Source organism: Pyrus communis, chromosome 17, assembly GCF_963583255.1.
Source record: "Pyrus communis chromosome 17, drPyrComm1.1, whole genome shotgun sequence".
NCBI lineage: Eukaryota > Viridiplantae > Streptophyta > Magnoliopsida > Rosales > Rosaceae > Pyrus > Pyrus communis.
Genome location: NC_084819.1, coordinates 15,269,503 through 15,284,181, shown reverse-complemented (window position 1 = coordinate 15,284,181; position 14,679 = coordinate 15,269,503). Strand labels below are relative to the sequence as shown.

The 14,679-nt window shown below is 37.1% G+C and overlaps 2 protein-coding genes across 3 annotated transcripts; both read left to right on the top strand.

Annotated features, from left to right (window-relative positions):
* The first annotated feature begins 3,939 nt into the window (after nt 1–3,939).
* On the top strand, nt 3,940–6,639 carry LOC137723006 (protein yippee-like). Of its 2 annotated transcripts, none has more exons than XM_068462159.1 (6): nt 3,940–4,069; nt 4,295–4,434; nt 5,534–5,577; nt 6,003–6,111; nt 6,215–6,270; nt 6,342–6,639. In XM_068462159.1, the coding sequence occupies exons 2-6, from the start codon at nt 4,339–4,341 to the stop codon at nt 6,421–6,423; spliced, it is 387 nt and encodes a 128-aa protein (XP_068318260.1). In that variant the 5' UTR covers nt 3,940–4,069; nt 4,295–4,338; the 3' UTR covers nt 6,424–6,639. The 2 variants fall into 2 exon arrangements, with proteins under 2 accessions (XP_068318260.1, XP_068318261.1); XM_068462160.1 differs by having other exon boundaries at nt 6,317–6,639.
* A 791-nt stretch (nt 6,640–7,430) lies between these two features.
* Nucleotides 7,431–11,098, top strand: LOC137722959 (pentatricopeptide repeat-containing protein At3g54980, mitochondrial-like). The gene has a single exon (XM_068462094.1). The coding sequence runs from the start codon at nt 7,571–7,573 to the stop codon at nt 10,151–10,153; it is 2,583 nt and encodes an 860-aa protein (XP_068318195.1). The 5' UTR covers nt 7,431–7,570; the 3' UTR covers nt 10,154–11,098.
* The last annotated feature ends 3,581 nt before the right edge of the window (nt 11,099–14,679 follow it).

Below are 14,679 nucleotides of genomic sequence, written 5' to 3'. Positions count from 1 at the left end.
ATATTTTTCTTCTTTCGAAAGACTGAACCTTTTGAGTCTGAGGGTCTGCCACACTTCAGGCGTGCAACAGATAAATCATTTGCTGCCATATTATTTTGTCCAACAGGGACATTAATTCTTGTAGGCACATTTGCAGCAAGTATATGTGATTTCATCACTTTCGTTGCATCATTAAATGCATCATTCAATTATTCTCACTTCGTTTGTATATTGATTGCTTCATGAATCAAAATAAGACAAATTCTCTTCGTTCTTCTGGAACGGTTTTTTCTTATCATTCTTCTGGAATGATATTTGTTCATCGTTCTTCTAAAACGAAGTTATTTTCTCCTTCTAACGGCGGGAAAATTATCTTATCAAAATGACAGTCCGCAAACCACGAGGTAAATATATCCCCAGTCAAGGGTTTTAAATATTGAATGATAGATGATGTCCAACATCAATGCCTAATCCGCAATGATGCTTCATTTCAGTATGTTGTGGCAGTGCAATAGGCACATAGATAACACAACCAAAAACTCGTAAATGTATAATGTTTGGCTGGTTCCCAAACACGAGTTGTACTGAGAAGTATTGATGGTTGTCTACAGGTCTCAACCAAATCAATAATGTATCATGTAAAATGACATGTACCCATGTAAAAACTGGCAATTTTATTTTCATCAGCAGAACGCGGGTAATCAATTTCATCCGCTTAATAAATGCTTCTGCTAAACCATTTTTGAGGATGGACATAAGGAACTTCTGGTCCTTATTTAATAGTCTGTAGACTAAGATTCTTATGGCTTTTATTGTAATTAAGTTGAGGCACTGCGGCACTTCAAACTTAAGGTACTTATCAAGGAACTTCATGTCCTGATCCTTTTGTTTGATGGAACTTCAGGTCCAATCATTTTTATTTGATGAGAATCAAGAAACTACAGGTTCTGATCTAATCAAGGAACTTCGGGTCCAGTATGTACTCATCGTAACAAAAAGAAGTACAATAAATAAATTAAAGCAATAGGCGGTAATTCCAGCCATAATGAATAAATTGCATTTAAGTAAATAAAGCTTGTGACAATGACTTTAATTTAGCACCATTCACATAAATCAAAACTTAAAGCAGTAGGCGGTAAAACCGTCCATGATAAATAAATTGATTTAAAGGAAATAGAACTTGTGAAAGGGTTTTAAACCAACACCAATTCACATAAATAACAAAAAGTATCATACCTCCTTTTATTTATTATTTTTCTTTCTTTTTGTCAGCACTTATTCAAACCTTACTTTTCTTATTTCTGTAGCATGGTGCCATGCACCAACAGAAACCATTTATGTCATTTTGACTAAATGGTGTCATGCACCATTCTGCACCATTCAAATCCAATATATATATATATATATATATATATTTTGTTAGGTTGCAGTCAACATCTCCCTTTTTTTTTCTTTTCTGTCTCTGCCAATCTCGAAACGCAGGACCTGCTGGGTAGTTATGGAGGTTGCTCAAAATTCAATTCACTCCAAAAAACGCTACCAGAGGCTGGCGTGGTTCTTGCATGACCCAGGGAACATGTCATCGTTAAGCAAGAACCTCCTTACAGAGACATATATGACAGTGGGGTTGACGAAGGCACAAGAGAGGGAGGCCTGTGTGGATTCATTCTTGCCATCACCATCTCAAACAACCAAGTATTCATGGGAGTTCTCAAGATCCGTCGAAAACAACGTGATTTGGGTTTCCAAGTCTGATGAGATTCTTCTGGATCTCTGGAAACCAGTTGTCAAGTACGAGTTTTCTCATCTCGTGACGACTTCAGGTCGTAAATTTCAATTTTTTCACCGGAATTCGGTGGGGCGCTTCTGGCGCAGTGGGAGAGACGAAAAATGGACATACCTTTTATTCTGTAAGATTTTAGATGACTGAGGTGAGAGGTGGATAGTGCTTTACCGGATTTATGGCGTTATGCTTTCCACTGACATGAGAGCTTTTCGTGCTGATAACGTGTTGTAAAATCGACAGTGTGTGTGCAGTGGAATAAGACACAAAATTTACGAGGTTCCTCTACAGTCAGTGTGACTGGAGTACGTCCTCGGGCAGTAGTGATGCTTTCATTATAATTGGAATAATAAGAGTACAAAGATAACTCTATTAATTCTCTCCTCTCCTCTTCCTCTCTTTCTCTTCCCTCGTCTCTTTTTCTCTCTGTGCTCTCTCTTCAAAGTATACGGAGTGCTCTATTTATAGAGCAACTCCAAGTACACATCTTTGACATTACAATCTCCACATATCAATATTCTGCCAAGGTTTTCAACCCTTTGGCAATGTTTTCAATGTTGTGGCAGGTATTCAATACTGTGGGCATTCATTACCCACTAGTATTTTCAACACCATGAGAATTCTTCCTCTTTTTTCTTTTTCCTCAAATAGAGGTATTTTTTCTTTTGAAAAGTTTTAAACATGTGCAAACCTTATTTATTTCTGAAAAATAATAATAATAATAACGTGATGCATATGAACGTACTCACGTTAGTGGAGTGATCTCCTAACGCTTGAGTTTGAATCTCATTTTCCCTTTTAGTGCAGTTTAGATTAGATCAGAGTTAAAGATTATTTGTATAAGAATAATAATGCAATACATTGTCTTTTTAATCCGAGGAGTCATTATCCGATAGTGATGCAAAGACTATTAATTAACAGTTTCTAGATTAACATACAATAGGCCATGAGAATTCTTCCTTTTTTTTCTTTTTCCTCAAATGGAGGTATTTTTTCTTTTGAAAAGTTTTAAACATGTGCAAACCTTATTTATTTCAGAAAAATAATAATAATAACCTGATGCATATGAACGTAGTCACGTTAGCGAGTGGAGTGATCTCCTAACGCTTAAGTTTGAATCTTTTTTTCCCTCTTAGTGCAGTTTAGATTAGATTAGAGTTAAAGATTATTTGTATAAGAATAATAATGAAATACATTGTTTTTTTAATTCGAGGAGTCGTTATCCAATAGTGATGCAAAGACTATTAATTAACAGTTTCTAGATTAACATACAATAGGCCATGAGAATTCTTCCTCTTTTTTCTTTTTCCTCAAATGGAGGTATTTTTTCTTTTGAAAAGTTTTAAACATGTGCAAACCTTATTTCTTTCAGAAAAATAATAATAATAACGTGATGCATATGAACGTAGTCACGTTAGCGAGTGGAGTGATCTCCTAACGCTTGAGTTTGAATCTCTTTTTCCCTCTTAGTGCAGTTTAGATTAGATTAGAGTTAAAGACTGTTTGTATAAGAATAATAATGAAATACATTGTCTTTTTAATTTGACGAGTCGTTATCCGATAGTGATGCAAAGACTATTAATTAACAGTTTCTAGATTAACAGATCAAATTAAAAGAAGGATACTAACTTTTTTTTGTTTTTTAGTAAATCGACAAAGCCACACAATAGGCAGCCTAATTTGGTATCAAATTCGTCATCCGTGAAATTCAAACGTAAGACCTTTCACTTTCAAGTGAAGAGAAATATCATCAAACCGTAGTACTGAGTGGCAGAAGGATACTAACTTTTAAATACAAGCAAATTTGAAAAGCACTAATGCTAATCATTGTGAAGTTAAACTTACATCTCTTTCCTTTAATATAGATAATAACATTTGTTAAAAAAAAAAACGTATCATTTATTTTGCTAACTCTAATAAGGGATGAGAGATTAGCGATAAACAACCCAACATACCAAAACAAGACCTTCGAAATCCACCCAACACAAAGATTTTCCTGGTATTAATCTTTTCTTTAAAATCTACATTTTTTTCCTTGAAGTTATCAGATTCATTGTAATTTAATTTTGTTTTAAAAAAAAATTACATTTCTATAATTTAAAGACAAATTATTTTACTTAAAAAGGATAAAAGAAATAAAAATGAAATAATGGAAAAAGTTAATTATCTTATTGTATATTTACACTCGGAAAAGCACTTTCTCTGTTTAAAAGCTGGCACTTCTCGTCTTCTCAATTCTCGATGAAAGCTTTCGTTTCTGTTCAGCTACCTCTGTAACTACCGGCAAAGATCACACAAAACCCATTTGTACGTCGTCGTTCTGTTCTTCTTCTTGTTCTTCATATCACACAGTTATTGGAAATACATGCCTGCATTGTACACCTTTTCTTTCTTTTTTTCGTTATTTTTTTCCCTTAAATTTTCAGGTTTTAATCACATTGATGCTTCTCAAATTTTCGTCGACATAATTTCTGGGTTTCGTTTGGAATGCTTGAATTTCTAAAATGGCGGCCGATCTTGGTGTTTTTGCAGGAAAGAAAATCAAGAAATTAAGGAAGCTGAATTGTATTGAGAAAATGGGAAGGCTGTTTGTGACCACTCTTGAGGAAAACATGTATAGCTGCAAGCACTGCAGAACCCATCTCGGTCTTGTGGACGACGTAATCTCTAAGGTCCGAAATCGCCTTCTCCGTGATTCTGTTTGTTATGGATTGTTACTGTTTATTTGCATAATGCACTCTACCTAGACATTCATGAACTCTGTGAAATTGGGATGCATTGTTGTGATATGTAAATCTGTGGCGATTTTCGAAGAGAGATTTATCGGTATTAGGCGTATGAATGTAATTTGTGGGGGTCTAATCATTGGATATATAGGAGTTGTGATATGTACATTGTTGGTTTTAGGTATTTTTTTGGAGTGTTTTGTTTGTGATATTGAGGAGTTGGGGTACCTTTATACCGTAGTGCAATGCGATCGTTCATGTTCAAAGTGGTTGACATTGGAAGCTTAAACATTGGGTTGATTCTCGGTTCCTTCTTTTATTCGTGGTGCAGGGTTTCATTTCCTAATTGTGTTTATGGCTCATTACAATCAGCTTTGGCTTCTTGTGAAATGGCTTGCACGTTTGATGAACGGATGGGCAAAATGCTCAAAATTTAGAACCTTTATCTGTAAAGCCTCTATGATGATATTGGATTTAATTATGCAATTCTAGAAACACAGATTATGGCTTTACTTGCTGGAGAAGAATTAGGTACTTAATTCCTGCTAAGATTAGGTCGAAGATATCTACTTTACACTTTCCTGGTTTAATAGTTAAATTTGGCTGGAAGATTAGATGGGAACTTGCGTCTCTGTTCTCTAAGACTCTAATTCTAGACCAAAATGTTGTCCGGGGTACTTGCCTTATTGTTGTTTCAACGTCAACTATATGGAAACAAAAGCGATGCAGTTTGGTAGCTCTTTAATCATTTATTTGCGCACTATAATAACTCTTAAATTCTGGTTAACTGTAAGTAGCTTGAACATCCCTGTAAATATTGCATCGGTGTAAAACTTATGCGGCAAAGCTGTATTTATACTGTCCTGATTTCATCACCCATCTGAGAGCAGCAAGGTTTTTCTTGGCTTGTCTTTTTCAATCATATCTTCCCACTTCTTGCTTGATGCTTATGTACATTAATCCCTCTTTTATGATGTTATGTGTTTGATATCAGGATTGATTAGTGACATTCTAACCCTGTGATTTGCTTTTGTTTTTGTTCCAGTCTTTTCACTGCAGGCATGGAAAGGCTTATCTTTTCGATAAAGTGTAAGTGCAGTACTATTTTAATGTTGGAATTTTGAAATTGATTCACCCATAGCTATGCTGATGCATGCTTATGTACTTTTAGGGTCATGGGTGTGCAAGTTATTTTGGTCTCACTTGTGACAAAAAACTTGCTCATTCTATGTGCACGTATTTTTTCTTGTCCACCGATACAGAATGACTTATAGCAGCAAACCAAACATGGTTTGACGTTGGCCAGAAGATTCATTCATGTTGATAAATTTGAGAGCTTAACTTTGAGGGTGGAAAAAGAAAGAGAATAATGAATCGATAACAGCATAATGTATTTGTCTCAAAAAAGCATTTTCGTTCACTTGAATCCTATGAAGGCGGCTTATGCGTAACTCACACCAACTGCAGCTTATACATATGAATTCTGAATTAACCTTTCGTTTCCCCAATGGCAGTGTAAATGTCACACTTGGAGAGCAAGAAGAGCGGATCATGATAACAGGATTGCATACCGTTGCTGACATATTTTGTGTTTCATGTGGCTCAAATGTGGGGTGGAAATATGTAAGAAGATATTTTCTCCAAAACTATGTTTTTTGTGTGGATATTTACAGTACTTTCATCGCTGATGGCTGTATGAAACTCATATTTTGGTTATCGGTTTCAGGAGGCTGCACATGAGAAATCCCAGAAGTACAAGGAAGGAAAGTTTATCCTTGAGAGGTAAAACCAAATTGGTGTCTGTGGTTGCTGCATTAAAAATTTTTAGAGTGATTTTCTTTGTTCTTTAGCAGATTTCAGATTCTCGGTCCTGATGGAAGCAACTACTCGATTGCTCTCGAAGCTCAGATTGGTGGAAGCGATGGTGATGACTGATGAGGCTTTGATTTACCATCCATTCAGGAAAATTGAACTATTAATTTCAAATGTAAATTCTTAGCAACCTATTTTCTTTCGTCGAGTAGGCTACTGGGATTAAAAATGTCTTCATCGATGATGTAGGCCAGGACTCTTTAAGTTCTTCGTACCGTCGTGAATTGCTAATTGTTTTAGAACATGGTCATTGAATACCAATACAGTACAGTTAATCAAGTACTCGGATTAAAAAAAATTAGTGTACATCTGGTTTGCTATTGCTTTTAGGTTCATTGGAGATGAATCCCCATGTGACGAGACTGAATCTCTAGTCTTTTTCGCATAGCCAAATTACGTGACGAGTAAGACACTCGTACGGGGATATATTCCGAAAGATAGGGCAAATGGCCTCATGGATTCAAGTTCTTGAACTAAGTACACTCTCGATGCTTATCATATTCAACTGATTTCTCGGTTGGTAAAAGAAACTATATGGATTAGTAAATTTAATCTTAAAAAGAGACTACTCAGGCTTGTAGGAGAAGTGATTTAAAGCATTTGCCTCTGCACTCTCGAGGTTTGACTTTCTCTTCTTAAAAAAAACAAACAAGTTTTAAATTAAATACTCTTAACCACTTGAGCTACAAGTTCCTTACAAAATAAACTTAAAGGCGCTGGATAAGAAGAAACACTCAAATTATTTGGTAAACAAAATAGATGATTCAAGAAGCAATGCAAATGTGAAGTAAATAAGTTCGTCAAGTCAATGTTTCCGTCCATTAGCACTAAGTTTTAATAATTTTCCGTGGAATATAGTAGTATTTTTATGTCACATAATTTGCCCACCATATGCATGTGGTATTCAACTCCCAATCCGAAAATCCAACCTAACACATTCACATATATACAAATAATCAAGTGGTAATTTTTTTATAAAGCAAGCACCATTTTCTGATTTGCCCATAAAAAAAAATAAAAAAAATCCTTGATATGTATTTGGCTTTTGAATTTTAACTCAAAGGGGTAAATCGTAAAATGGCCAAAGCTCGCGCCACAGCTTCTGTTGTCGTCCCCTTCCTCACTTCATCACTCTCGCCGCCGAGCCGAAACCTTTAATCTCGATTAGGGTTTCTGCTATTTCTTCTTATGCAGCAAAAACCCTAAAACAATGAAGCCCCTCAATTCCTCACCGCTTCCTCCACTACGTCGCCTTCCTTTCTTAAACCCTAAATTCCTATCCTCCAAACCCCATTCAGAATCGCCACCATTTTCCGAGAATCCCAATCCGAGCTCAGGTTTTCCAGAGAAAATCGCTCCAAAATCTGATTTTCCCGGGAAACCCACTTTAGAAAACGAATTTCACGAAAACCCAGTTGCATCAGACCCCAATCAGGGCGAGTTCGCCGCCCCAACTTCACAAGACTCCGAATTAACACAAACCAGTGTGATTAGCACTCTTCTTAGCCACAAAAGCAAGCCATATTCGGCAGTTAAATACTTCAAATGGGCTGAGAGGGAGCGAGGCTTTGTCAGAGGTGTCGATGCCGTCTGTGTGTTGCTTCACATTTTGATGGGCTCTCCGAATACTCAGGAGCGTGCCAAGATGTTGCTTAACCAGTACGTTTCAGGTGATTCGGGCCCCGTTCCAGGAGTCTTTGTCGATCACTTGGTGGACTGCGCCAAAAGGTTTGATTTTGAACTAGAATCTCAGGTTTTTGGCTATTTATTGAACAGTTATGTTAGAGCCAATCGAATCGAATGTGCGATTGATTGCTTTAATAGAATGCTAGAGCTTGAGATGTATCCTTGTGTTACGTATGTGAATATTCTTTTAACAGAATTGGTTAGGAGAAATATGATTGGGGAAGCACGAGAGGTGTATGATAAAATGGCTTTGAGAGGAATTGGAGGTGATCGTGTCACTCTACACGTTATGATGCGTGGTTGTTTGAAGCAGGGGAAGCCGGATGAGGCAGAGGAGTACTTTAGAGAGGCGAGGGCAAGAGGGGTAGAACTTGATGCAGCATCATATAGTGTTGCTATTGAGGCTTTTTGTAAGAAACCCAATTCATGTTTGGCTCTGGAGTTGTTGAATGAAATGAGAGAAATGGGGTGGGTTCCTTCCGTGGTCACTTTTAGTAGTGTCATCGCAGCTTGTGTGAAGCAGAGGAATATGGTTGAAGCCACAAGGATTAAGGATGGAATGGTAAGTTGTGGGAACCCAATTAATTTGGTTGTTGCTACAAGCTTGATGAAGGGTTATTGTGTGCAAGGGAATTTGGAGAGTGCTTTGGCTTTGTTCAATACGATTATAGAGGATGGACTTACTCCAAACAGGGTTACATATGCAATTCTTATAGAATACTGCTGTAAGAATGGGAACATGGAAAAGGCGTATGAGCTTTACAAGCAAATGAAACACATGGATATTTTGCCTGATGTCTTCATTGTAAATTATTTGATACGAGGATTTTTGAAATATCGGTCATTTGAAGATGCTTCGAAGTCTTTTGATGAGGCCGTTGAGTGTGGTGTTGCTAATGTTTTCTCGTATAATAATATCTTATCATGGCTATGTGGGAAGGGTAAAGTAAGTGAAGCTTGTAGTTTATGGGATAAAATGATGTCTAAAGGTGTGGTACCTAATGTTGTATCCTACAATAGCAAGATACATGGCTATTGCAGAATAGGGAATATGGAGCATGCACATAGTGTATTCGTGGAGATGCTTAAACGGGGTTTGAAACCAAATGATGTGACTTATTCTATCTTGATAAATGGCTACTTCAAGAATAGTGATGTAGGGCGTGCCTTTGATGTCTTTGATGATATGGTGGCTGCCAAGATTTCTCCCACAGGCTTCACAGTTGACATTGTCATTGATGGCTTGTGCAAAGCTGGTCGTACGTCTGAGGCAAGTGAGATGCTAAAGAAAATTGTTGCAAGGGGTTTTGTTCCTGGATGTATTAGTTACAATACCATTATTGATGGGTATATCAAGGAGGGTGACATTAATTCTGCACTGGCTGTGTACAGCAAAATGTGTGAACGTGAAGTCTCCCCCAATGTTGTCACTTACACCAGCATTATTAATGGGTTTTGCAAAAGCAATCAAATTGATATGGCTTTGAAAATGTGGAATGAGATGAAAAACAAGGGCATTGAAGTGGATGTTACTGCATATTCTGCTCTCATTGATGGGTTTTGCAAAAGACGAGACATGAGAACTGCCCGTGAACTTTTCTCAGAACTCCTTCAAGTTGGTTTATCTCCAAATGTAGTTGTTTACAGTAGCATGATATCTGGCTTCCGGAATTTAAATAACATGGAAGCAGCTCTTGACATGCACAACAAGATGATTAGAGACGGTATTCCTTGTGATGTGAAAGCATACACTATATTAATCGATGGATTGCTAAGAGAAGGTGAGTTACAATCTGCTACAGACCTCTACTCAGAGATGCTTCAGAAGGGAATTATACCTGATACAAACACATATACGGTTTTGATAAATGCCCTTCGTAACAAAGGACAGCTAGAGAGTGCACGCAAGAACTTGGAAGACATGGATAGGCGGGGTATGACTCCTAGTGTTCATTTTTATAATACTTTGATTGCTGGAAACTTCAAGGAGGGTAATTTGCAAGAGGCTTTTAGGTTGCATGATGAAATGCTTGACAAGGGCCTTGTACCAGATGACAATACATATGATACTCTTGTAAATGGGAAGTTCCAAGGTACAAGGATTTGATTATTTTGTTTATGACATGCCTTTCTGCATTCCTGCATTCTGTTTCCAAGCACTGGGTGGGGAAACAAAAATGCCTTTCAGCCTCATGCTTCAGATGTGGGGTGAGTTCTGAACCGTTGACATGCAGTATGGTTTGGGCAAGTAGGAGATGACGGCTGTTACTGATGCACTTCCTAAAGGTGTTGAGGTGCTGGTGTGGATTTATTGAAGCAGCTGCGGCATGTCTTGTCAGGGCGGGACCTTTGTTGGTTCCTATTCATCAATTGGTATCTTTGGAGTGAAAGGAATAATGGTCTGCACTTCTTCTCCCCTCTGTGATGGCTATTGTGGTGTGACCGTTTTCATGATCGCCATTCTTCATCTTCCCATATAGCCTCATCCAATTTCCACCGGAGGCTCCTCACGTTCAGTGCTTTAATATGGATGCAGTGCCTCTTCGGGGTTGAGAGGTGTTGGAGCAGTGGTTAGTCCACGGCGAATTGAGTTGCTGGACGCTTTTCCTGAAGAACCAACTGACAGCGTTACGGTTCTTCCGACAAAGAACCTTCGAAAATCCTAGGATGAAACGGATGATTTTGTTTAGTCCGAGCGAGTCTAATTAAATGGATCATTTTGTTTTTCTGGTTAGAAGAGGTTCACCTTCCTGTAACTGTTGCTTCTAGTTAGTAAAAAGTTGCCCAACAGAAACAAAATATTTTTTATGAGCTCATCATTTATGCATGAATCTAATTGCCTGCGACAGTTTTTGACACAAACCTACCGCGACAGGAGCGAATAATTGCTCTTAAGCACTTGAGTTTACATTCGCGTTACAGTGATTGAGTTGCCTATCAGGAACATGGACAGAAATATCAGATATTGCAATTAAAGGATTGGTAGCAACCTTCTCGTTTGAACTTTGTCGTTCTAGATTCTTGGCTCTATTTCTTAATCCGCAATGTTGCACGATGATCACTCTTTAAAGATCAACTCGCCAAAATCAACCAAATCCGAAATTTTTTGTCATCTAACATTCATCTAATCATAGACAAATCATGTTTTACAATTAAGCACCAAAATCTTGACAATGTTAGCTGTGCATTAAATGATTCATAATTTGGTTGTTAAGGATGATCTAAAAAGTAAACGATTTTAATCAATGTAAATCATCAATAATGAAAAAGATAACCAAAAAAGTAAGACGAGAATATTGGATTGAAAAGGTAGCTAACTTCTCCCTTGCAATTATGTGGTGATGCCCACCACCGTGCAATTATTGTTCTTATTCCCTGCAGCCAGAGATGCATTATATGTGTTGAGGACGATAGGACCTGATCATTGTCTTGTTTGTGTCTTTGGCACTGATTGCTCGGATCATCACCAAAAATTCCACACTTAATCTGACAACCACGTGCCCCTACCCACTGCATGGGGCTCAAAACATCGGGGATTAAGCATGCGACATGCCCTACGTCTCACTCGCTTCCGACCCCAAAAATGGAAAGGGATCCTCTCCGGATCCCTTCCATCAAATCAATCAATCCGAATCCTTGAAATTTGATCCAACGATTATAAACATGAGGCCTCTTTAAAAGTTATAATAACTTTAGTTGTTTGATCAAATTTCCAAGGCCCGGATCAGGTGATTTAGTGGAAGGGATCCGGAGATGATCATTTTCCCGAAAATACCACAAGTAACACAAACATGTATTCCTATCCATACTCAAAATGTTGGTCTTATCTCATTTTTGTCTCGAAACTTAAAAACACACTATGTTTGGTATGCGAAAATGAAATTTGATAAAAATCGATTCCTAGATTTTTTGTTTGAGGATTGAAAATGGAAGGATCATTTTTGTTACTTATATTGTACTTTGTTGACATTTTAAGTGCGTTGATTTCGAAAAACGTGCCCTAAAATGATATTTAATATTTCATCATGAACCTTGGAAATCTAGTTCAAATGCTAAAAATCCTTTCTCGAACTGATTTGGAAAGACTTTGTCTTAAAATTTAACATATGAAACAAGTATGTACTGCTATATCATATTTCATCGTCAATTCTAATGAGATTAGCAACTCAAAATTACACTAGTACACAAAATGCATGTTTAAAATTTTCTAAAACTTAAATTACATATTCAAAGTGAAAATTATCTTAAACTAAAAAAGCCTAAAAGTGTAGATTTATTGATAAAGAAAAGAATTAAAGAACTTTTTAGCTGAACAAAAATAAGAGCCATATGAATGATCCTTTTCAGGTTGGGCTTTTTTTGGGCCATAGGTTAGTGACCAATCACGGCAATCTGCAATCTAATCGGGGCCCACGAATTGAGAAAGATACCCAAAATTTAAACCACACGATTCTCGGGGCGGGACCCACGCCATGCGCCCCTTTTAAATTCGCCGACCAACAGCATCCGTCCGATGCTTAGGTCATCTCGAGGAAAGGAATCCAACAGCCCACGTTTAAATCCGAGCATCTTTTGAGCAACGAAGTTTGAATTAAATTCCTCGGCGTTTTAATACGACGTGTCGTGTCAAGGCTCCTGGCTTCTAGCATGTGCCACTGTTAACGGGAATGTTTCTCTCCCGTTTTAAATCTCATAATTAAATGGGTTTGTCGTCGCACTTAATTACAATATTGCCACAGATTTCGTCATTAACTTCAAATCTGGGATACGGATATTGTTCTCTCAATTATTATTAGAAAATGAAATGTTACCTATTAATTATGAGATTACTTTTATTGCAAGTAATCAAGTATTTTATGCAAGTTTCAATCTTTTACGGAGAGTAGGATTCTCTTCCTTTCAAATTCCTCTTCTTTATGGTCCTCTCACTGTGGTAGAGTCAGGGTTCTACATGAGGAAGTGCCTTTCATATATGTATGGGAAAAAAATTTGAACTCATCACGTGAGTAATTGAAGTAATTTTTACAAAACTGAAAGACCCATTCAGTTTAATAGAGAGAATAAAAAAAAACTTTGCAATACAACTTAGTGGGAGGTAAAGAGTAGGGTAACCGCTAAAAAATTTAAAAATATAGAAAGAACATACACAAATAATTCAAGTTTGTTTTAGAAATAATATTAAAATCTTAAACCCCCATTTACAAACTCACCAAAAATGTACAACATGATCCGACTCAACTTCTTCACAAGAACAATCCATCTTATTCCTCATGTCTCACAGTAACTGCAGGCTTGGGACTGCTAAGAAATTTCTCACACCGTAGTCAAGGTGGGACCGGGACCACTCTAGTCCCTTAGTGACTCAGTCCTTACCATTTTCTATTTGAACAGTTACGATTAAATCACGTTAACATCTGGTGTTGACATCTTTATAGAAAGGGAAAGAAAAAGAGGAAAGTGAGAGAGGAGGAGACTAAAAGGGAGGGGAGGAGATTTGAAGGAGAGAGAATCATACTGTGATGTATGGAGATATTTTCTAATAAAATTAAACTTGTTTATCATCAAAATTCATAGGGTTATCTATTAATTGATGATTGATTTTATCTTATGCTTAACTACAAAACCTAGGTATGGTTGAGGTTGCTGTCATAGCATAGTATTTTCTATCACTCAACATATTATGTTGTCAGATTGTCAATCTTAATCACACATTTTACGTGATCACTAATCATACATAATATTAAAAATCAAGAACATAAGATATACCAAATTAATAGACTATAGTTACAAACAATGTGAAAATTAACCCCATGTAATCCTCTCCCAATGACTTCTTACAAGCTAAATTGTTAAATTAAAAATTTTGTAACTCAAGTTTTTAATAACGTTAGCCTTGCACACTTAAAATTACGTGTTCAAATCTTGATCATCCTCCTTGCAAATATTATGAGCATCTTATAACAGGAATTCTAAGCTTTTCACTAACCCCAAAATCATTTATTTTCAGTCATGTTTTTTGTTGAGTTCGTGTGTAGAGTTCCGGTGTTTTATCCGGCTCAGGTGTTTCCTACACCACCACGTTCTTTTTGTTGTCTGCCGTTTTCAGTGGTGTTGCTCGGGAATTTCCCGGAGCTTCTTTTTATGGTTGTTTTCTCTCTCATCAACTATCTCTTGTTGATGGCTGTGTGCAAGTGGCGTCTATGGAGGTGATGATTGGCGGTGGACAGAGAATCGGATGGCTAGCTGATTCTTAGATCGGTGGTGGAGAGCACAGTGGATGGTTCTCGGACGTTCTGTTATGTTTGGGCTTCACTGTTGTTGGACTCATTTTTTGTGATTTCTTTGTTTTTAGGCCAATTCTTTGTTTGTTTATAGGAATAAATTGGGTCTTTGTTTGTTTTGTAAATGTGTGTTTGTTTTAATAAAAGTTCCTCGGTAACGATCCTGTTGGATCCCAAAGACTAAAACAATAACAAAATAAAAAAGCTTTCAATAAAATTCACATGCATCACGAATCTTGTATCTTCACATGTCTACCGTTTATGAGGAAAATGATCAAGAGAAGGCCACGTCTCGCAAGAGCAAATCCAATGGCACAGTCGTAATTATCCCCATATCTCAGCCCATATTCAG

What these genes read in the sequence shown, in the direction of transcription:
- LOC137723006 (XM_068462159.1), top strand. Translation starts at nt 4,339, where the DNA reads ATGGGAAGGCTGTTTGTGACCACTCTTGAGGAAAACATGTATAGCTGC. An exon ending in TGGACGACGTAATCTCTAAG is followed by an intron (nt 4,435 to 5,533) that starts GTCCGAAATCGC and finishes TTTTTGTTCCAG; the next exon opens with TCTTTTCACTGCAGGCATGG. An exon ending in GGAAAGTTTATCCTTGAGAG is followed by an intron (nt 6,271 to 6,341) that starts GTAAAACCAAAT and finishes GTTCTTTAGCAG; the next exon opens with ATTTCAGATTCTCGGTCCTG.
- LOC137722959 (XM_068462094.1), top strand. Translation starts at nt 7,571, where the DNA reads ATGAAGCCCCTCAATTCCTCACCGCTTCCTCCACTACGTCGCCTTCCT.